The sequence below is a fragment of the Crocuta crocuta genome, unplaced genomic scaffold, assembly GCF_008692635.1.
Source record: "Crocuta crocuta isolate KB4526 unplaced genomic scaffold, BGI_CrCroc_1.0 scaffold130, whole genome shotgun sequence".
NCBI classification, from domain to species: Eukaryota; Metazoa; Chordata; class Mammalia; order Carnivora; family Hyaenidae; genus Crocuta; species Crocuta crocuta.
The window spans coordinates 15,866,176-15,889,813 of NW_027527920.1; the positions used below are offsets into that span (position 1 = coordinate 15,866,176).

Below are 23,638 nucleotides of genomic sequence, written 5' to 3' on the forward strand. Positions count from 1 at the left end.
TAAGACTGGCCCCTCCAAGGTCATAGTGACCTCTCAATCAGCATGTCCAGGCTTCCTCCCAGTCCTCTTCACTTTCCTCGAGCGACCCTTCTTTGATCTTCCCCACCTGCTTCTTTAAAATTCTCTTTTGCCCTGCAGTTCAAAGACACTACATGCCTGTCTTCTTCCCTCAGGCTGTTTTTTCTATGACCATCTTCTCTGGCTTTTCTCTCCCTCTTCCCAAAAGCTGAGATGATCCCCAAGAATGCAACTTTGCATTCTTTACTCTTTTTTTGGCAAGCTCATCTATCTCCTCCCCACCCCCCACTATTCATTCTAAGTAAGTCCCAAACCTTTACCTCCCAATTCTTACCTGGATTCGGACCTGCACTTCTAGTGACCCACCAGACACAGCCATCTGGATGTCCCACAGCCACCTTGGATTCAGTAGGTTTATATTTTTCAGTGAATTCATCAGGTTCCATCCTTTCCTCCTCCTTTGTTCATTATTCTTATAAATGGCACCACCTGCTTGGTGGCACAAGCTTGGACGCATCCTTGACCTCTCTTGTCCTTGTCCTTGAGGACTAACAAGTTAGCTCTGTAACATCTTAGAGAGCCTTTCCCTCCCCTCCCTGGTTTAGGCTCTCCTGCCACCCAACTGTTCACTGCATCCAGTTGCTCACCCATGGCCCCTATGACATTATCCTCTGTCTCAAGCGCCCTTCTTCCCTCTCAATCCCACCTGCCTCTGCCTTTCAGAAAATCCCTGAAGACTCAGATCCAGGATCTCCTACAAGAAGTCTTCCTTGAATCCCCTTCCTGATACCCATCTGACTTTAGCTGTGTCTCAGAGCACTTCATACTTTCACCTGACCGTCCACAGAGATTATTCTCTTTTCTCCCCTGCTAGACGGTCAGCCCCTTAAAAGAAGAATATAGATCTGACTGCATTTTTGGTGCAAAGATCAATGATACTGGGAATATGTCTTTTCTCCATATACATAAATTCACACGTGCAGTGCAACAGAAATCTGGAGATAACAGATTCTAAACTGGTCTATTTTTTCACTGGTGGCTTCTGAGTAAATACACACCCTGTTCTCTTGGAGTTCCTGGGGAATCAGAGGAATGGCTGCCATCCGTGGCGCCAAGGCCTCAGCGATGGTAAACTACTTTCCATTTGAGCAGTATGTCGCTGATGAGGGGATGAAAATACAAATGACGATCGAGTCTCTTGCCTTTTCTCTGGGACGTGCGCATGCACTGAGCCAGTCCCAGGGTAGAACCACACAGCAAAGACCAAGAGAGCCCTTCAAGAATCTCGTTAGCAGGCGCTGATAAGCTCAGATGAAAGCTCAAGAGATTCATCCGGGTAACTAGCGCAATTCTGGTTCTTCCAAAGCACCAAGCACAGAACACATATGCAAATCTTGAGAAAATATACCCCATCCTGACAGGTATCAAAGGGGACATTCCGGTGCGGATGCTGCTGGCCCCTCCTTAAGAGGTATCAGAGACCTCAGCCCCCACCCCCCCGCCCCCATNGGCTCTCTGCCAGCCTCTTCCTAACAGATTTTGTGATTCTAACCCCGTTTCCTGCTCTTACTCAGACACATTTCTCAACTGTTTTGATAATAAGGTAGTTCCTCTTCCCACACTTATCTTTCCCAGGATGTATCTGGGCTTTGTGTTGCCTTGTGTGTACTCCCACCAATGCGTGTCAAGAACCTAGGTTTTTAGGGTCCGTTTTACACTGACGTGCCGTTATCTGTGGCCACGGCTATTGCAAGTGGTCCGGGGTGAACAAATCCAGTCAGATCACGCCTCACCCTATCACTTAGCAGCACTTGAGGTTTTCCAGGGTAGAGACCAAAAAAACAAGAGAGATTTCAGAAACTTTACCCCATCGCCTCAGTAGCCTCATTCCCAGTTCGATCAAGCCAAAGAAAGGAGAGAAAGTATATAAATTTCAAAACGTTAGTAAATACCAATCAGAAGTGACCATGCCTCTCTAGATAGTATCCAAGAGATAAAAACCTAGTGAGTATGAATGTGTGTATGTGAGCAGAATTGATTGTGCTTGGTACTTAGTATGTAATAAGAATTGTGCTAAGCATTTCCAAAGATCCTAGGAGATGAATATTCAAGGCGATTAATATTATTCTCATTCATAAATGAAAAAAAAAAAACTCTGGAGCTCTGAGACACTAACATGCCTGCATTCACACAGCTTAAGGTGGAAGACGAGAATACAGCCTGGATACTAATGTCCCTTGTCTTAATCACACAGCCTCGGCGGGCCTGACCACAAACCTACACACTCTAGAGGGATTGAGGAGCAAACAATTACACTGTGCTCTGGCTCTCAGCTGCAAATGGAAGAGAATACCGTGTTTGGCTGGAAGTGACCATAAGGAGGTCCGCTTCTAAAGAAAAGAGACACGCCCAGGGCACCTGGGTGGCTCAGCGGGTTAAGCATCCGACTTCGGCTCAGGTTATGATCTCACGATTTGTGAGTTCGAGTCCCGCATTGGGCTCTGTGCTGACAGCTCAGAGCCTGGAGACTGCTTCAGATTCTGTGTCTCCCTCCCTTTATGCCCCTCCCCCGCTCAGTCTCTGCCTCTCGCAAAAACAAATGAACATTAAAAACAAAAAACAAAACAAAAAGACATGCCCAGAACCCAAAAAGAAAGAAAAAAGGCTGAAAGAAAAAGAAAAGTCTGCTCTGGAACCTGGCTGTGAGCACCAGCAGCAAGTGGCTGTCGGGTCAGCAGGTGCACTGAGACACACATTCCAGAATATCCACAGCAGCAACTTACTTGCCCATATAAAGCTCACTTTACACACCACCTATTCACAGGTATTCCAGGTCAAACAAAAAATGCTGATCTCTTCAGTATAAATGTTTCCCAGAAGTTCAACAGGCTCCCTATCTCTGGCCCACACTCACTAAAAGGATACATAAGAGTGTTATTTATATCAGAATTGTAGCTGATATGGAATTATGCAAATTTTGTTCCCAGAAGAATGGCCTAGACAGCACTTCACAACTGATGAAAACCATGATTATTTTTTAGTAATTTTTAATTAAAATCTGTATAATAATTCAGTAATATCTTGCAAGTTTATAACTATTTAGAGACCTCATTTCTGAGCACAGTCTATTCTCAGCTCAATATAATTTCAATACCAGCATATTTTAAGTACTTGCATCTTGGCAAATGCCAGGGATAAAACATTACCAGATTCTGTTGGAGTGAGGCCCATCTATCAGCACTGTAGGCTCCCATCAAAGGTGATGCTTGGTAATTAGACAACTCCACTGTCATGGCACTTAGAGCAAGGTCACATGTTCACCCTCTACCCCCAGAATGGAGAGAAATGCATTCATGGACAGAGAAGGTGCTAAAAACTTGTTGCATAATCATTTTTGTAACTTGAGATTTTTTTTTTTTTTAAAGTTCAGAACCATCAATTACTTAAGAATAATAAAGTCATCTTATTTTTGGTCAGTTATATGGCTTATCCTAAGAAAATTGTATTTTTTACTATTTCTTTCTATCTTCTTTTAAGCTCTTTTATTCTCTCTGAATGTTACTTTTCTGTTTTGTATTGGTGCCCAATATTATTTAACAAAATGTGAAGTATTAAAAGAGATTTCATGAAAAATCTTGTGGATTGTGGTAAGCCTCACAAAATAAAAACCCTTCAACCTTTTTCAAACATTCAAAAGCAGAAGTGTTTAATGTTCATTTGTGCTTAAGAGCCTGTTCTAAGTCAAATGCCATGGAAAACTTGGCCATAACTATAATCTGTTATCGTATTTCCCCAAGCCACTTTTTATTAAGATATGAAAAATAAATTGAATGTGACAAGGAGATAGGGTCTATTTTATTAGGGGTATAGAAACCATAGATCATGCTTTAAATGTCGCTGACAAGTAACAGGAATTTGATTAAAACAGTAAGGATGATTTTCCCAAGGAGAAACCCACTCTGGCACAGAAAAGCTACCTGTGCCCCTAACTAATCCTGCAGAAAGACAGCAGTAGATGATATTCCTCCCATTACAGGAAGAGGCAAATAATCAGAAAGCCAGCAACATTGGGAACATTTGTAAGAGCAGATGTGCTCTGTTTCCTTTTCTGTGTCTCTCATTACCAACCTGAAAACACATCACCAAAACTGAGGTTCATATGCTTATCCTAGTTATCACTAAGTCAATAAACTATTCAATTAAATTATATCAATATTTGCTCAGTACACTGTGCTTAAAGAGGCAAAGAAGCATGTGGCTCAATTCAGAATTATCCCCTTTTCTTAAAATGGTGACAATTCTAAAATGAGTTAAAATTTTTAATTTACTTATTCATTTGCTCTATTGCTTAGCATTGTGTTAGGCATGAAATGGGAGAAGAAGCAAAGGCGACATGTTCTTGAATTAGCTGGCTAGTAGAAGAAAGGGACAGGGCGCCTGGGTGGCTCAGTAGGTTAAGCGTCTGACTTCGGCTCAGGTCATGATCTCACAGTTCATGGGTTCAAGCCCCACATTAGGCTCTGGGCTGACAGCTTAGAGCCTGGAGCCTGCTTCAGATTCTGTGTCTCCCTCTCTCTCTGTCCTCCCCTGGTCGGTCAGTCTGTCTGTCTGTCTCTCTCTCTCTCTCTCTCTCTCAAAAATAAAACAAAAAAAAAAAAAATCAAAAATAATTTAGAAGAAAGGGACAGATACAGAATACAGCAAGGTCAAATGTACTAACATGAACCTAAAAGGATACAGGAAATCAGGTAAAAAAGGACAACTAACAATTATAGGTTTCAGTTAGTGAGAAAATCGAGCAACTTAAGAGACTTCACAACAGCTAAGAGAACACCTTCCTCTTTTTTTTCAATAAAGTGCCCATACAAGAATCATAGGATATGGCAAAGTCTTCTTTTTAAATCTGTTTGTGAAGCTACATTTTTATTGAAAGCCATAAACTTTTCAACGACATCATTTCTGGGAACTTACCCTTGGGAAATTTTTCTAAAGTAGTAAAAGGCTACATGTGAAAAACATTCAACACATTTTTACGTACTTGAAAAAAAAAAGAGAAACGATAAACATACAAGGATAATGAAACATATTATGCTTTATCTCCTTAAAAAATGAACTATGAAGACTACAGAGTGTCATATGGAAAAGTGTTTCTGACAAATGAACTTTTAAAAGCAAGTGTCAAAGCTGTAGGGACCCTAAATTACAGAAGGGTGGATGAAAGCTCTCAATGGTCAGGAAGGCAAACAGAAAATGTAGACATAAAAATAGCCATTAAGGTGTAGGAAAATCTTCCCACCTGTCCATTTTCAGATTTCATGTTATGGTGTTTTAATATTTCAGTGACAAATACACCCATTTTCACAGCCCCATTCTAATGTACCTTGTCTTTGTGACTCAGCCCTCAAAAGAAGGCAGCGCCTCGAGAAGCAGTCTAATCCCACGAATGTGGTGGTTGTTAAGATACAGGTCCTTAAATAAAGAGAAATAGGTGCTAAGGAACAGGCCCGAGGCCTGCTTGAAAGAAAAGGTCCAAACAAAGACAAAGAGATGGTCGTGTGGAGAAAATAAAAGCAACTTCCCTCTGCCCATGTGAAAAATGAATCCATGAGAACGTCTATGCTAGGCGGCCACAGGGTCTCTGCTCTCCGTCACTGCCAAGTCACGGGGAAGAGACTGTCAGCTCTAAAGAGCAAGAACTAAAATCCCTCCCGGGCATTTACTCCAAAACTAAACAAGGAAGGGGGTGAGTAAACACTTGACAGCTGACACTTACAGGCAGCCAGAAACTTTAACTCCAAGACAGGGGATGAAGAGAAGACCCAGGCCCTTAGGGGAAAAGCAGTAGAAAATGAAAATTAAATGTTGACAGGATACTTTTATTTTTTTATGTTTTTTTTTTTTGCATCATTCTAAATTATGTATTATTTATTTGTTGGCTGTTCCTATAAACCAAAGCTTATAAGGAAATAAACTTTAAAACTATGCCAAAAATATAGGTTATGATAGTATTATAACCAATATCAAAACATCTAAATGGGTGCAGAGATAAAAGTTCTGGCTATTTCTGATCCTCGATTGTACCCAATTCCCAACACACAAAAAAAGGAGATTTTCATAACCTATGTGTGTATCTACCACCTCAACAGGATGGCAATCTACTTCAGGGGAGAGATCATGACGGTCTTTGGAAAACCACACAATCATCAACAAATGCTAAGCAGAGGAAAAAGTCAGCCTTATCCACTGAATCGCAGATTGCTAAGAGCTAAGTATGCAGTAGGGAATATACTGTTATGGGCAGAAGCGAGATGCGCAGCCTGTCTACCCAGCAAGTACATTTATTCATTCATTCACTCACTCATTCATTCGTTCGTAATGCATCTATCCAACCATCCACCAATATGTGCTGAGTGCCATATGTCCCAATCACTGGGACAGCTGCTGCAGACAAAACACTAGGCCAGTTGTCACCAACCCTACCTCCTGGAGCTTAAAGACCTGTAGGAAACTGTGATAAGTGCTGTATGGGCACTAACATCTTTAAAATGCTTTCCCATAACTAGTATTACTTACAAAGTATTTTTGCCCAAAGTTTAACCTATATCTATTAGTGTTTAGATCTAACCTCAAATTTACTGGAAATGAAGGAGATAGTGAAACAAGTTAATGGACACCATAAGGAACAAGTGGACAATTCCAAAATGTGGGCCATTGGTCTGGTCTCTTCCAAAAATCAGTGGAATGGAAGAAAGATGGAAATGTGTGCCAAAATCTACACAAAAACAAATAAACTCAGAGAGAAAGAACAATGAAAGCAATATGGGATTCTTGGTTGGACCCTGGCGTGGGGGAACTATAAAATAAACTTGAGGGACACTGGTAAATTCTCAATAAGGACCAGTTATTAGAATTACTGTTATATTACAGGAATTATTGTTTTAGGTATGATCATAGTTTTGTGGTTATAACAAAATTCCCTAATTTTTTTAAGATGCATGCCAAAGAATTAAGGAGTGAGTGTGGTATTGTCTGTAATTTACTTTGAAATGGTTCAAAGACAAACAGATGGGCAGATGAAAAAATAATAGGATAAATGAAGGGACAGATGAAGAAATGGGAGAAGTATGGCAAAATGTTGACAACTGTTGAATCTGGGTTGCAGCTCCATGGGAGTTCATAAATTACTCTTTCCACTTTTCTGTATGTTGAAAGTTTTCCTAAGACAAAGTTTAAAACCAATTAATCTAGAAGGAAATAATACTATGATGCTTTTATGGAATCTAGCCACAGGCACACCTGACAGAATATGGCTCGTAGTATCCGGTCCACCCCCCCACCCCCCAATCTGGTTCTCTCCAGGCAGACAGGCCTCTCTTACCAGCTGATCCCACAGGTGTCCTTACCTCAATCAGAGCTCCCTTCTCCCTGTCCTCGGATCGTTTAGCACTGTCCAGTTCATCATGCATTTCTGAGAGTTGGTCCTGAAGATCCCTGATTTCAGTCTGGTGCTGTTCCCGTTCCATCTTCACCTGGAACAGTCTGGCAGAGAAGGAAGCCCCTCAGAGAGACTCTCTTAGGCCCTGCTTTTTTTTTTTTTTTAATCCAGTCTGATCGCAGACCTTCAGATGATCAAACAGAGTCATCTAAAGCCCCAAGGAGCCTCCCATTCTCTGTTCTATACTGAACAAGGAATCACAAACCAGAAAAGGCACTGGTAAGAACTCATGACTTCAGTCTAACTCGCCAACAAGACGACACATGAGAAGTCAAACCAGTATAAAGGGGAAGGTAATACAGTGACTGTTTCTCCCCAAAAGGAGACCACGGGGTACTGGAATTTGGACAATAAGAAAGATAAGAAATTGACGAGAAAACCCAGAACTTCTTTGATAATGCCTTCACTTAAGCCACCTTATTCCCTACCCCGTCACCCCACCCCCAGGCCCAGGAGAATTAGCGAATTGGGGCCTGCTGGACAATCTGGCCCACAGCCAATTTTTGTAAATTAAGTTTTATCAGAATATAACCATGCTCATTCATTTATATATTGCATATGGTCATCTGCACAATACAATGGCAGAACTGAGTGGGTTCAACAAAGACCATACAGCCTATAAACCATAAAGTATTTACTATCTGACAGAAAAAGTTTGCCAACCTCTGCTCTAAATCAAATTCACAACTACTTTATCTTTTTAATTTGTGACGTCTTTACTACATCCTAAATTGTGCTTTTTTTCTCACCAATTTTTCTGAAATTAACCTCTTAGAATGTTTTAAAAGCAGAAACTACATCAAAATAGCAAGGGCAATTAAATGATTTTATTATACAGTATCTTATTTTTCTTGATTTCCCTTCTAGATTTCACCCCCGCTTAAACCTTCACTTAAGGCTTCCACCACGTCCATAAAGCTTCATAGCGCTGCACATTTTCAGACATTGGTTTCAGATCCTTTTGTCGCAGATTTTAATATGACACAATGACAGGGCCATCTTGGCTTTGACCTGCCCTCTCTGCTGACTCAACAGATGCATAAGCACTGGTCAGCACCATTCAGGATAAAAGTCACCAACTGGAAGATTACAGAAGTTATATGATGTGCTTTTTGGATGCTGGGTCCAGACTCCTTGAGATCTCTGTCTTCAGATGTCAACACTGTGTTCCCTGCTTCTCACTTATCTGCTATGAGAGCCACTCAGAGGGGCTGAAACTTGACAAGGCATCTTTTAAGGTATACAAGGACTTTTTAAATTATTAACCTTTCTGCACGTGTCATCAGTTTCCCCATTTTATAAGGTTAAGAGTGAGAAAAGGAAGAGTTAGCAGCCCTAATAAATATCTGGAAGGCCAGTTGGTATTAAATGGACAGGAAGGTTCTGGCTGCATCGGATGCAAGAACCCAGAAGGGCAGGGGCTCTTGGCCCAGAACTCACTCCTCCAGGTTTTTCCGGAGCTCCCCTTCACTTTCTTCCAGCCGCTGCTGCAGCACGGAGTTCTCTTCCACCTTACTGTCGTGCTGGCCCTGGAGCTCTTCCAAGTTTGCTTTCATCCTCTCTCTCTCTTCTTTGATGTTCTGCTGATTCTAACAGAAATAGATGCGATCTGCAAGTACCTCCACTGAACACTAATGCAATCCCACAGAAGACTACCTTGAAACTCTGATGGACTCTATGCTTTGGAGTTGTTAGACAACTTCATCAAATTATATCATTTGGCATGGGAGTTTGCAACTGGAAAGAATATTAAATACTGAACGAGCTGTAATAGGTCTAAAAGAACTACAAAGGCAGCTAAACCTCGGTCTGCTATTTCTATCACTCAGTTTGGATACTGTATATGCATTTAAGTTTCCTACTGGCCTGCCTGAATCCAACAGTGTTTCACTCTGTCAAAGCTAACGGTGTCTATATGCTTTGGTTACTTTAAACAATTAAAAAGGTTCTCTGGACAACGGGAGCCAAATTTACCTAGTGGTAAGAGGAATGTTTCTTTTGGAGGAGAAAAATACTGGCTTTCACTTCACTTGGGCATCCTGATATGCTTAAAATATTCTTTATCAATCAAGACAAAATTTAAAAATAACGTAAAGAAAATACCAGATACCTTGACCTCTAGTTGAAGCTGTCTCTGAAGTTCAGCCACTTCCGAGCTCAACTTATTTTTCTGTTCCAACAGATCTCTGACTTCAGACGAAGAATTAGAAGCCTATAATTATTGCAAAGATTCTCTAAGGTAAATGTTCAAGATGCTTTATTTTCTCTTTCTCCCAACAATACAATCTGAGCAGTAACACCAAAATCTTAAGAACCAATTCAAATTTAAATCCCTAGAGAGAAAGGGACACAATGAAACCTTTTGGGGATGATCAGAGTGTTGTGTGTGTGTATGGACACACACCTCTATTAAAAACTCAATAAACCATACAGTTAAGATTTGTGCCATTTACTGTATATAAGTCATGCCCCAATAAAATGATATAAAAAGATAAAAATAAGTATTTATTGAAGAATCACCCACTGCATAAAGTTATACCCAAAGCCCATGTCTCTGTATCTCCAAAGCCCTTCGTACGATCCACCTATTACAGAACTTCCATGACACTGGGAATTACTGCTCCATAACCAGAGATGTTCTCACTCTCTGCACAGGCCTGTACACAAGCAGTAAATAAATGGATGTTAGCTAAATTGGTTTTCTTCATTTAGATGCTACATTTCCATAATGAAGGGAGATATAACAAAGAGGGATCTGATTAAAGAGAGTCTATTAGAAAATATCTCTGATCTGAGTATGAATATTAATGATCTCTCTTTTTTTTTTCTTCCATGGATACAGTAACAGGATGATGCTCTGAAAAGGATTTGGCTAAAATCCTAGAGCAAAGTGGTTAGAAAAACTACAAAAGGGGAGGAGAAGAGTTAAAGGCAGGAATCTAAGCTAGAAAAAGCCATGTCCTGGCTCTCACGCACCTGAATCCATATGTGAGTTGTATATAATGAACTTGGAACCAGGTACTTCCTGACCTATTCCTGTGAAGTTAACTGAACCCAACAGTCAACAAGAACACAGGACTTCCTATTTTCTTAGGCAAATGAGAACAATCCATTATGGAAATCTAAATCCAACTCAAGAGAGAAATCGTACACTGTTCTCACCCAAATGAAAACTATCTGCTCTGCTGTTTCCAAGATGGTCTTTCCTTCTCTCACAGGAAATCCCTTAGCTGACACCAAAAAGATAAAATTCCCAAGCCTCTATCTGCAGATAATCAGATTCAGAAAATAACAGGGAGAGAAGGGGAGCAGAAAAATATGGGCAATTCAGCAGTCATGGCACTGTGATCTCAGCCAGAAGTCGAAGTCATCTCCGGCTTGATGCGCCAGCAGCCTAACTAGTCTCCCTTCCTCTTACCTCTCTCCAAAAGCTGCAAAAGGAATAGATTTCTACAAATATGACAGTATTCATTCCTGTTCAAAGTCCATAGATGATGGCCCAACACCTTCAGCCTAAAATGGAAACTTATGTGATTTCCAAGGTCCTTTCTATCTGGCACTTCCTCCCCACATCCTGGCTCTCTGCTACACTAAATTACCTCCAGGCCTCTAAACATAGCAAACACACACCTCTTTATATTTGTTCATGCTGGTCCCTCTACCTAAAACACCCTGCCCTTCCTTCTTCTCCCAGAGCATTCTTTACTCTTTTGAGATACCATTAGTGTCCTGGATTCCAAAGGGCCTAACCTAACTTTCCTAGTTTGGTCTAGATTCCCATAATCTGTAACCCACAATGACAATCTCAACACCAAGACCAAAGATCTGTTTCCACCTGGAATATATGCTGGTGAGTGAAAAGCAAGACTCACAGTGATAATTTGGATTGAAGAGTTTTAGCAAAAAACTTTAAACTGACTTTAAGAACTATGGAGAGCCCCTGAACCTTGCCTATAAAAGCAAGGTGTATAATTTCAAGATTCCCCTGTGGGAATAATGTGTGTGTATGTGTGCATTTGTTCTACTGGATGTCATAACAGCAGGTATGGGCTAGCTGAGTGCTGAACAGTAGACAGAAGAGGGTAACTGATGCCCAAAAACACCCTTTATACGTATGTTTCCAAAGTTACAAAGAAGCTATAGACAAACTTCCTGTGACTTGTCTCTGGCATTTTCTTTCCTTCCCATGCAGAATTCCCAAGGAGGGAAAGAGAAGACACACAAGTAAGAAGCAGATGCCAATTCAAGGTGGTGCAGAATTGAGGAACAACCTTTTAGTCATCCCTCTTAAATGCTGCTTCCTCTCAGGGCACAAGGAGAGGCTGACATGTAGCAGATGTTCATCAAATATGAGATGACTCTTTTAACAGCAACAAAAAAATCTCCAAGTCCCAACTGGAATTCAGTATAATAAATTAAACAGGACTTTTTTTTTTTTTTTAAAGAATTTGGTTTCAATCCATTCCTTCCTTTCTCTTCCACCCTGCTAGTTGGCTTCACCAGTCTCTATTCTTATTCTCTTGTTCTTATCCTCTTATTTCTTATTCTCTGAAGTTCTAGAGCTTGGGTCCAGTTCACACTTACCTTCCTTCGAAACCTTGGATATGTTAGGGTTCTCCATCCATGAAATCAAGTCTTTCTTCCTATTTTTATTTTCTCTTTCTAAATTTCACCACCTATTTGTTTCATCGTGTTACATGTTATATATATGTATATATATGTTTGTATGTGTATATGTATATTTTTAATGTATATATGTTTATGTATATATGTATTTTTAATATAAATAATACAAAATATTGTATTTTATATATGTATATATACATATATATATTTATACATTTATTTTTTTTGAGAGAGAGCATGTGCAGGGGACGGGAAGAGAGAGAGGGAGACACAGAATCTGAAGCAGGCTCCAGGATCTGAGATGTCAGATCCAGGGCTCGAACTCACAAGCCTTCAAGCCATGAGATCATGACCTGAGCTGAAGTTGGCCACTTAATCGACTGATCCACCCAGGCGCCCCAATATGTTATATATATTTTTAAATAAAATCTCTTAAAACCTTTCTGAAAAAAAGGCAGGTGCACAACAATAATATTTAAAACATGATCTTCCATCTTAGATCCTGCTAACAACTTCCCACTCACTACAATAACCAAATGTACAGGCTGAAGAAACAGCAATTTGTTTGCCACATTCCAAGTTAAATGCCCTCTACAGAACACAGAACTCCAATTTACTTGATTATTTCCTTGCGTGCTCCCTGCTGCTCGAGACTTTAAAGTCTGGATTTTCTCAAAAACCAGGTTGACCTTCCGTTTAGTTGCGTCATCATTATCGGTGCTTCTGGAAAAGAGACAGCAGAAAAAAGAAAAGAAAAGAAAATTGTGAGGGGCACAACCCATGGGTCTCAGGATACTTCTGGTGCCCTGACACACAAACAACAAGCCGTTTAAGAAGATAAATTGCAAGAGGTATGAATTCATTAAAGCTGCAGACAAAACCAGAGGGGGAAGAACAGGATGGATGGTGTATTTCTCTTCCAATACATTGTTACATGTTACCACTCAATTTGGGACCAGACTTCCTACTCCCAAACATGTGGAAGAGAAATACCCACATTCTAAGCCTGGAGAATACATACAGTAAAAATTTACTAATTTGATGTTTGACTCAAATGGCTGCTATTCATTCCAGAAGGAATTTCTTCTCTGGGTATCTCTCTCACACATACAATCCACAGCCACACACTTTACTTTTAAATCTTAATGCTAAGAATGATCTACAGTGACTTTAACTGGTTTTTATGCTGTGTTTAAAAAATAAATCCTCCAGGCCAAGACTGTGAACACCCAGCTGTCTACATTCTCACAGGTAATGATCAGACAGAGTTTAATTAACTTCTACCACACCTTCTATCACACATACCTGGCAATTAGGAAAAAAATTTTAAATAGGTTTCCTTAAATAGCTGCCTCCTATAAAAGTCTGTCTCCCCAGTCTCTCAATAAATCATGAGCAAAAAAAAAGAGGAAGATTTTTAAAAATCAAAAGTTCTTCTCCCCAAATCTTAACATGGTAAAACCCTTCACAGAGAACACCAATAACTAGTTCTTAGCTTAAAAAAAAAAAAAATCTGTTTACTACTTCTCGCCAAAAAAGAGTCCCTCTCTTACAATGCTGAACCTATTTTGTCAACTTTGTATTACTGACCTGTATTTGTAAGGTACAAGTAAAAGATGCAAAAATATGAAGTGTTTTGATACCAATGGGTACTTGTCATGTGACTTGTGGTCATATCAAACTGTAAAGTTGTGGTTTTTTTCCTTTTTAATCCTATCTGATGAGACAATGGAAACAGAAACTGCAAATTCCTGACTTAGTATCTAAGCAAGAGTTGAAAACCAGATTACTCAAACTCAACCTCCAAGATAAGTACATGAAAAGCACTTCTTTTAAATGACTCATACATGCATGCTTTAAAAATCATAGAAGCAGGGGCTCCTGGCCAATGTCAATTCTGGGGAGGAGGGCAGTGGTTTTCTTTGTGACTGCTAATAACTGATTACTACTGTGTGCACAAAGAACTCAAGGTGGGCAGACTTAGTTGAAAACTTAAGAGTAGATATCCTTCCCATCTTTGAACTTCTTTTTAAACAATAATAAGTCATTTGAAAAACAGGGGTGTCTGGCTGGCCCAGTCAAAAGAGCATGTGGCTCTTGATCTTCATGTCACAAGTGTGAGTCCCAAGTTGGATGTACAGATTACTTAAAATAAATAAATTAAAATATATATCACATATATTCATTATCCCCTTGTTCATCACACTCAGTACTCCAGAATCAAATACTGTTATGAAAACTCCAGCCATGGAGTCCTAAGCCTCAAAAGTTCACACAGATCAGAAAGGGAAGAAAACACAAGGTCTCAGAAGAGGAAATTAAGACCCCACCAGAAAGTTCAATACTTTGCTCCTTTAAGGAAAATCACTAACCCTTCTTTGAGGTAATTGTAAAGTATCTGCTTGGCTGTCTCCTCATTGGTTTGTTGAGTGAGCTCTTGCTGGCCTTTCAGCAGATCCGGTGTGGCCTGGAACAGACAGCCTGCTATTAGATCAGAGGATGGAGTTTCCAGGAAGAAGGCAGAAACCCTGAAGCAGAAGCTTCCGAAATAAATCCCTCAGGTAAGGATCCTCATTACCACTGGCTCCACCACTTAATAGCTCTGTAACCTTGGGCAAGTTACTTAACTTTTCCTCACCTCAATTTTCTCACCTGTAAATGGAGATTAATCGTACCCACCTTCACAGAGTTGGTACAGTCCTATAATATGTAACAAATAGTGGCTGGTCCTTAACAACCTTATTCTCACTTTTATCACTATCATTATTTTTTATTGGTACTACCAAAACACTAAATATACCACTGAAATAAATCCCATCACTTTACAGTTAACCTAAATTAGAATTAACCTAATTTCTCAGGCCAGGTATTAACCCAGTCACTCAATTTCATGAGAAAAAAATCAGTGTATCTACACAAACCTAAACACTGAACCTGTGGGTGGAAACAAATTCTGCACATTTTGAGATTTCACACATACGCTGACAGAAAAAAAATCAAGCCCCTCTGTAGTGTCTGACAAGTCAGTCTACAGACAAGACTACAGTAGAATTCTCAGTGTACTGAACTGAGTTGGAAAACCATACAGTTGGCAGTAGGCTGAAAACTCTGTAGGGGAAAACTAAAACATTTAGGATATGCAATTACCAATTCAAGACGGAGCTCTGTGTTCCCAGAGCCTCCTGCATGAGGCTGCAGAAGGAATGCAAAAAGAAGGAAAGGAAGAAAGACCCACTAGCATTACCTGAGTATTTGAGGTGGAAGTAAACGTCTTCACAGAAATCTTCTTGGCACCAGAGTCAGGCGAAGTTGCTAGCGCCCGATTCTGTAGCATCAGCGTAGCAGTGGCTGTTTTGATTTCTTCCTCCTTCTTACTCTGTGCCGGGAGGGGAGAGGCATGCGTGTTTGTACTCTGCCGACCACCTCTGATTTCTGGAACTTTCCCATCTTTGCTCTGCTGGGGAGGCCTGAGGTGGGCCCCCTGCAGCTTCGCAAAGGCACGGCCCACACTCTGCTTCCCGCGGTGATCCTGAGCAGGTGACCGCTGCGGGCAGACCTGTGACGGACGCAGGAGGTGTTCGCTAGACTTGCCCAGGTTCCGGCTAAACTCATTTAGGTACTCGGAGTTCCCCTGGAGACCAAAGGGAAAGGCACTATCCACGCTTCGGGACCTCTTCCTGTCTTCAGGGTTGATTCTGTTTCGCTTCCCAGACCTTCCTCTCCTCTGGAACCCAGGTTTTTGGTCAAACTTTTCGATCAATTGATCCACACCAGGAATGGATCCTGTATCAATATCCCGCCCAGTTCCTGGCAAGAAGGGGATGTACCGTCTGTTTTCATGACGATTCACATTGTCAGCATGGATGGCACATTCCTGATCATCAAGTAAAAATCTGTACAAAGAGTTGGCTGAAGTAGGGGTGGCCGATGAGGAAGAGGACCTCCGGGACCGAGCTCCATCCAGGACGGGTCCCGCCGAATCCTGTCGCCGGAAGGGAAGCACGTCCGGCCTGGCTTTCTTGGTTTCGAGATGAGTGTGTGGGCTGTGGGCAGTTAGGGACCTCCCACTGGGGGAAAGGGCCTCCTCTACCAGCCCCTCCTTAGTGCAGCTCTGAACATTCACACACACGGAAGTCTGCTTCTTGGGGTCATCTATGACCACAGAGCTGCACAAACGAATAGCCGTCACGCTGGATTTGCCCGCATCTTCCAGAGGAGGGCTGGCAGGCTGGGAACTACTAGGTTTGGGGAAGCATGTCCAAGCCTTCTTACTGTTGGCACCTTCTTCTGTTAAAGTGTTTAACCAATGACTCTGAGGAGGCTGGTGATTTTGCAAGTTCAATTCATTCTTTTCAGGGTCGTAGGGCTGCAAAAGCTCCGGATGGCGCTGAAAGTTCAGCATGTGGGATGGCTTCACCGGCCCCTCTTTGCCTTCTAGGACTCCATTCTTGCCCTCAAAGAGAGAGGACTGTTTCAGGTTTCTCACTGGGCCGGGTTGAGCATAAGGACTTTCTGGGAGCTGCAATTCTTCTGGGCTGTTCCCCTCTAGCACAGACCCGTTGCTGGCATGCAGAGGCAGGTTATTTATCACTGGAGATGAAAATGGTGGCCCATTTTCAGAAAAAGATGAGCCTGCTAGACACCGCTCTGTATTATTCAGGACTATGTAGGGGTGGCCATCAATCCCCTGTACCCGGATACTGACACCATAGGAGCCTGCCTTAGAGGGCTGGGAATTCCTTGATTTTTTGCTATCATCACTTGCGAGTCTCAGATGGACGCCATATTCTTGCTGCACATGTTGATATTCACCGAAATACAGCTCCATGGTTCACTGTTTTCACTACCAGGGAAAGAGGGGTAGAAAGAGGACATTAGATCCAAATCACATGTGTTTCAATGAAGATTATGAGGGGAAAGTTCAAAGAAAACAAAACACTTTAACCAGCAAGGGCATTTCAGAACCAAATGGTCACCCAAACAGACCTTTCTGGATGCCCTCTGTGACCACAGTGCTGTCAACACTGGGCTTGAACCCTGGCTATTGGGCAGACTAACCCTGACACCTCTGGCATAACTTTCTTATTCTGTTTCTAACTGACAGTCCATTCTGGTTGCTTTGGTTTTTTTCCTTAATTGGTTTCTTCCCACCTTCTACTATTTATTTTTAACCAATAGGATGTTCCGGTCACCAGCATTTGAGAACAAGGTACTTTTCCATGAAACAATTAAAAGCCAAGGCATTCTGATGGCCACCATTTTTCTTTTCTCCTGTACTATTATTAATCTTCTTGTTGGAACAACACTTTCAACCTTTTTCATGTACAGTCTTGCTTTGAAACCTTTATCACTATTTATTTGGATATAATGTTTAAAACAGTTTTGACTTTGTGAGGCTAACAATGAGAGAAAATGATTAAAAATAGCTTTCCATTATCTTTTCTTACCAAAAGGGTTCCAGTAACACACTTATCTGCAAAATGTTATAAAACACCGAGGACTCAGGGCCCTTTACTTTGTGATGTGTTCCAATGCCAAGAATTGGGTGCCATCACCTTTTCTGGGGTGTGGCCACCATTGTCAGAGAGGCTGCACACAGATGACTAGGCAGGATGCCCAGCCCACCCCACCCTCTGAGGCCTCCCACCGGAAATTTACTTCCATCTCCTGAAGAACTCCGACAGCAAAGAAGCCCCAGGAAGAGCAGTAGCAACTGGTCACAGATAACAGCTGTCTCATTTCTTTCACTGCTAGGGGTCTTTTTCAGTAGTTAGAAAGACTGATTCTGGACTCAGTCTGGTAGCACATTTTCTGAGAATATCTATCAGATCCACATTTTCAAATTTATTTGCACAGAGTTTTACAAAGCATAAATCATTTCATCTCTTTTTTATTTCTAGTTATCCAGTTTTGTTTCTGTGTTTTCTTCACCTGTCTCTTGATTGTGCAAGTAAAATGTATATCTACACATATTTTTAATAATTGTTCTCCTAAAGAAGTAGCTCTCAAAACACATCATTTCTCTTTCTAAATTTTTTAAGTTTATTTATTTATTTTTGAGAGACAGAAAGTACAAGTTGGGGGGGGCGGGGAGGGAGAATCCCAAGCAAGCTCCACATGGTCAGTATGCAGCCCAATGCAGGGTTTGAATTCTTAAACCATGAGATCATGACCTAAGTCAAAACCAAGAGTTGGACACTTAACCAACTGAGCCATCAAGGGGGTCCCTCTTTTTTAACTTTCTTACGGAGTTCTAGTTCTTTATTACTTCCTTCTGCTTTCCTTTGCTTTTGTTATTCTGTTTCCAATTTATCTTTGTATGCTTCATTTACTTTGATTCTTTAATTATATCCCATGAGTTGTGATATCTGACTATGTCAGTTAGGAACTATGCTGGTTCCTCCTAACAAAGAGACCCAAAATAGCAACTTAAGAGTTAGGATTGTTTTCTCCCCCAGAGGTAGGAAGTCCAAGGCTGGAATAGATGGGAGGGTATTTCTGAGCAATACCTTTTATCTTTCCAGTCATCTACTTGCAGTATGTATTAGACACCTTACGATTACAAGATGGCTAACCCAGCACCACATATGCCAAAGGTTTATTGGGTCAGCTGAGTCAACTTTTTAAGGAACTTTCCTGAAAGTCACACCCACCAATATTACTTTATATCTCTCATTGTTGAGAACTTGATCATACAGGCACCCCTTTGTACAAGGATGGATTGAGAAACAGGGATTTTTAGCTGGTCGTTGACACTCAACAAAATCAATATCATGTTAGTAAAAAGGCAGAAGAAAATAGACACTGGGAGAGCAGCCAATAACTTCCACCACAGTAATGTTTCTATCATTATTTCCTCAACAGTTTCAATTTGTGGTTTTGGTTTCTTCTTTGACCCATGACTTGTTTCTGAGAAAGTTTTGTCATACCCAGTATGTTTGCTGTTGTGTTGTTTGGGCATAGAGCATCTTTATTTCTATACATTGTTAATTTCTACATGCATTGCAGCCAGAAAATGAAACTTCTATTATTCCTTCCTTTTTAAATGTACTGAGGTTTCCTCTGTGGGCAAACGTATGGATAATTTTTGCCAACATGTAATGGGTAATGTGCGTACTCTCTTTTTTAAGGCATGGAATTCAAAATAGATCCATACAACTATACCAATCATTTATTTAGCAATCATACATCCTTACTTATTTCATCTTTCCAATTTGCCTTAAGTCTTCCTGGATACAGCGGTCTCCTACTAGCATGGTGCTGTCACTTCTGGTGACTGTTCTTTTACATGTTAAAAATGTTAGACATCATCACCTCCAATTTTATAAACAAGAAAAACTTAGAGAGGTATATTCATCTCAAATTCATTAACTCACCAATCCCAATTAATCACATTATTAACTCACATATTCCCAATTATATGTCATTATGCCTAGATTTCTTTTCAGAGTTCTACTAACAGTATTAAGTGATTTCATTTTTAATCAAAATAAAACAAGATATAATGAAAACCTGGATTCTCCAGCTTCCCTTCCCCAACCCGATCCCAGTCCCCGAGGAAGTCAGCTGCACATTTTAGCCGTTTCTCTGGTACTCACTTCCATGTTGCTCAGTATGATCCCTCGCAGCAATTTCTTACCAGCTGTACATATGGGAGATGACAGAGCATACATACGAATTTCCCATTCTGCGAGCCTCTCAGTAACATTATTTATACTTGTATTATTATGATCATATATTATTTGTATATTATTTTAATATCTATTATTATGATTATATAAACGTATATTCATTAAAGAGCCAAACTGAAAACTATGACCATCTCTCCTTACAAAACTTTAACTTTTCTAGAGTTAGTATGTGATCGCTATTTTCACTTGCCTTCTTTTTGAAATACCTAACCTCATCTGTTACATCACATGTTAGATGCTTACCTGTGTTCATTTCCAAATAATCAACATGAGATAATCTGGTGATCTTTCCCCCGGTGCAGCCTCCCCTCCCCCTGCTCTATATTAGGTTCTGGTTGCTCTCTTCCTTCTGGGCCATATTGTTTCCTAAGTCTTGAATCTTCGTCGTGCTCAGTTTACCCAACTGGTCTCATGGAGCACACTTTTCGTAGCTTCTTCAGAAAAGACCCAAGGGAGTAACCTTTTTCAGTCCTTATATTTTGAAAAATGTCTTTATTCTATGTTTACGTATGACTGATAGGCTTGCTGCTGGATTTAGAATGCAAGTTAGAAATAATTTTCCCTCAGGGTACCTGGGTGGCTCAGTCTGCTTAAACATCTGACTTCAGCTCAGGTCATGATCTCAGGGTTTGTGGGTTCAAACCCCGCATTGGGCTCTGTGCTGACAACTCAGAGCCTGGAGCCTGGTTCAGATTATGTGTCTCCCTCTCTCTCTTTCTCTGCCCCTTCCCTGCTCGCACTTTGTCTCTCTCTCAAAAACAAACATTAAAAAAAATTTTTTAAAGAAATCATTTTCCCTCCAATTTTTAAAAGTATTACTTCATTATCTTGTAGCTTCCAGGAGTGCTGTTAAGAATTCTATTATGACATCCTTTCTTCCAAGTGTGACCTGTTTCTTTTTTTCTGACAGTTTGGAGGACCTTTTCTTTGTCACTACTATTCTCAAATTTCACTATGATGTATCTGAATGAGGGTTTTGTAAGACTGGACCCTTTTATAAAACATGGGCATTCAATATATTTCCTCAATTTGGAAATTCATGTCATCAGTTCTATGAAATGTTATGTTATTTCTGTGATAACGTTCAGAGAACTATTTTGGTTTTGGTCTTTGCATCTAATATATTAGTAATGTTGCATCTTTTAAGCTCAGTTTCAATTTTCTTTCCTCATCCACTTCTCAATTCTGTCCTTTTAATTCTACTTTTTGAGAGCTACATCCTCAACTTTCCTAAAATCCAAGTATTTAACATCTCCATTATCTCCTTTTTGTTCTCCAAGCGTTCCTGTTCCATAAATGCTATTCTCATTTTAGACATAAAATATCTTCTCTCTCTCTGAAGATATTAACTATAGCTTTTTTCAAAAAAAAATGTTTTTTCTGCTTTCTGCCGTATCTGCATCTACTATAAGGTTTCTCTTTTCTGGTTTGTTTTGGTCCTTTCCTTCATGTTGAAACCTTTCCTAATAAGACTGGGATTCCCGGCTGCCTGATACTATTTAAGAGTAAAGTACGAAAAGCAAACTGGAGACTCTGTGTGTGTGCAAAGGAGTTATTAGCTAGGGAGCTTCAAGTAATGGGTGTGGAAAGGTGCTAAGATTTCCAATGAGGGAAATGCACATTTCAGGATGTGGGGCATTTTTTTCTGGAGCAGTTTGATTTTTCAAGGAAGGAATCTCCCAATCCATTGCTGAGGCTGCCCAGGCCCGGCTGTGGGCATTATCAGATGGGGTGGGGGAAGCGCTTGGAGGTAGCAGTTCTCATTCAATCACTTTATTTTCGGCCCATATTCCCTTCCAACATGATTCCAGTTCAGTTTCTCCAGGGAACAGACCTTCAGTCTGCTGCCGGGGTGAGGAACAGAGCAGAAGCAGGTGGGTATCCAGATATCCAGGGTGTAGACAAGGTCCCGGAGGGCTAGCTGCTCCAGTTCTCAAGGCACTTACACAGTTCCCTAGAGTCTGGCCCCTCATCCCTGCCTCCTATGGCAATGCACACCTTCATGCCTTCCATCCCTGAGCCTCCCAGGGGCCGTGGAGGAAAGTCACCTCCTTTCTCCACCACTGCCACTTCAGAGTGAAGCCCGATCACCCCATCAACACGATGGTCACTCTTCTGCATATGACCGAGCTCTCCGCCACGAGGTCTACACTGCCATTCTTTGTAGCTTTAAACATTTTTGCACCTTTATGCTCTTCTGAGTGGGATTTTGAAAAGGAGACAAGTCACCTGCTTTTAAACTGATCTAGCTTGATGAGGCTAGTAACAGTTATAAAACACCTCAACACTAGAACGAGAACAGCAAACATGCCTTACGCTGACAAAGCAATGCACAAAGGCCAAGACCAAAATGACCGGGTGCGTCTCAACCCTGCTTCCGAGCAGCACTGGCATGTTTTACTCGGGATCTCTAGGCGTGTTTGTATTCATTAAAGTTTAAATCAAATACATTTTTAACAGAAGAGCTTCTGAATAAACTCCCTGCAATGCTTTGTTTATGATATTTGCTAAATGGGTCCTTCACTCCCTGCAATGCTTTGTTTATGATATTTGCTAAATAGGTCACAATTTACTCACTAATAATCTCTTCTATGCTGACTCTGAGTTTTCTATGAAAATATTTCTTCTAATATTTATTAAGAAAATTCTTTTTGAGGGTTTTACAGCCCTTTTCATTAGCTGCTGCTACTATAGTCAACGCTAATTACATTTCAATCTTTGAATAAGGCCACCTCAGTTTATTATAATCTTAGCTCCCTGTTAGCAAATTAATCCTCATATTTGAATTTCATGAAATGTCCACTATTTACATTTCCTTGACAACAAACCTCAATGCAATATTTTCACAGAATGATACTTCTCAGCTGGGCACTGGTATTTTAAACAAATGTGGATTTCCTTCCCAATCACAGTGTAAACACTGAATTAATGAATGAATCGAAGGACAGCTGTTCATTTTCAGACACCAGGCCACGCCACAATCCTAATGCGCTCCACAAACACACTTGCTCAGTTGGGGACTAAGCCCAACCAAGGACTTACATAATTTGGCAATAAATGCGGACCAATTGCCAGGATGTAACATTGTGGCACTTGGCAAGCAAAAGTGGTGTTTTGGAGTGGAAATAATGCTTTTGGAAAAGACCACTAAATGATGATAATTGCTTTAGTTAGCGAGATCAATGAGTGTGTTTCTGTGTGAGAACAAAGAGCTTAGCACTTGGACGAAGTAGGAACATACGCCAGACAGAAACATTTCCTCTCTCTGGGCCATCACAATTTATCAGCTGAGTACAGAGATTAGTCACAATGCTGGGCCGCACATCCCCACCTCACTGCTCTAATTCCCAGGGGCACCCCAAGACCTGGAAACATATTCACCAGGCCACTCCGGGGGCTCTCCTAGCCACCAGGGAAACACCGCTAGGCATTCAGAAATGTCTCCGCCATGGCTTGCCCTCCCTCCTGAGGATGACAGTCCCTACAAGCCTGGCCAGGCTGGCGCAAGCCCCCAGCACGGCACCTGGCGCAGGAAAGGAATTCTGTGTATGTTTGTGTGGAATGAGTTAACTCTTGTTTTATCATACAAGTCGTTTAAAAGAACATCTCAAGCAGACGCAGGAGCTAACGAGCTTCCTCACAGCAGTCTTGAACTTAATTCCAGGAAAAAAGAAGTTAGCCACAAACCAAAAAGTAATGTCCCCTGAGTGGGATCCCGTGACTGTCTCGCTCCGAGGGAAGCTGCCATCGGTCTGATGATACACACAAGTTAACACTTGTAAAGAGTGGACAAAACGTTCACTCCTAA

General features: G+C 41.0%; 1 protein-coding gene across 1 annotated transcript in view; it reads right to left on the reverse strand.

Annotated features, from left to right (window-relative positions):
• Nucleotides 1–16,977, reverse strand: part of CGNL1 (cingulin like 1) — a 99,747-nt gene extending 82,770 nt beyond the window's left edge. The window contains exons 1-6 of the mRNA XM_077748003.1: nt 15,384–16,977; nt 14,512–14,606; nt 12,757–12,862; nt 9,624–9,725; nt 8,954–9,102; nt 7,422–7,557 (exon numbers count right to left, since the gene is read on the reverse strand). Coding sequence (XP_077604129.1) covers nt 7,422–7,557; nt 8,954–9,102; nt 9,624–9,725; nt 12,757–12,862; nt 14,512–14,606; nt 15,384–16,967 — 2,172 coding nt within the window. The 5' untranslated portion in view covers nt 16,968–16,977. The remainder of the gene's footprint in view (nt 1–7,421; nt 7,558–8,953; nt 9,103–9,623; nt 9,726–12,756; nt 12,863–14,511; nt 14,607–15,383) is intronic.
• Nucleotides 16,978–23,638: the final 6,661 nt, after the last annotated feature.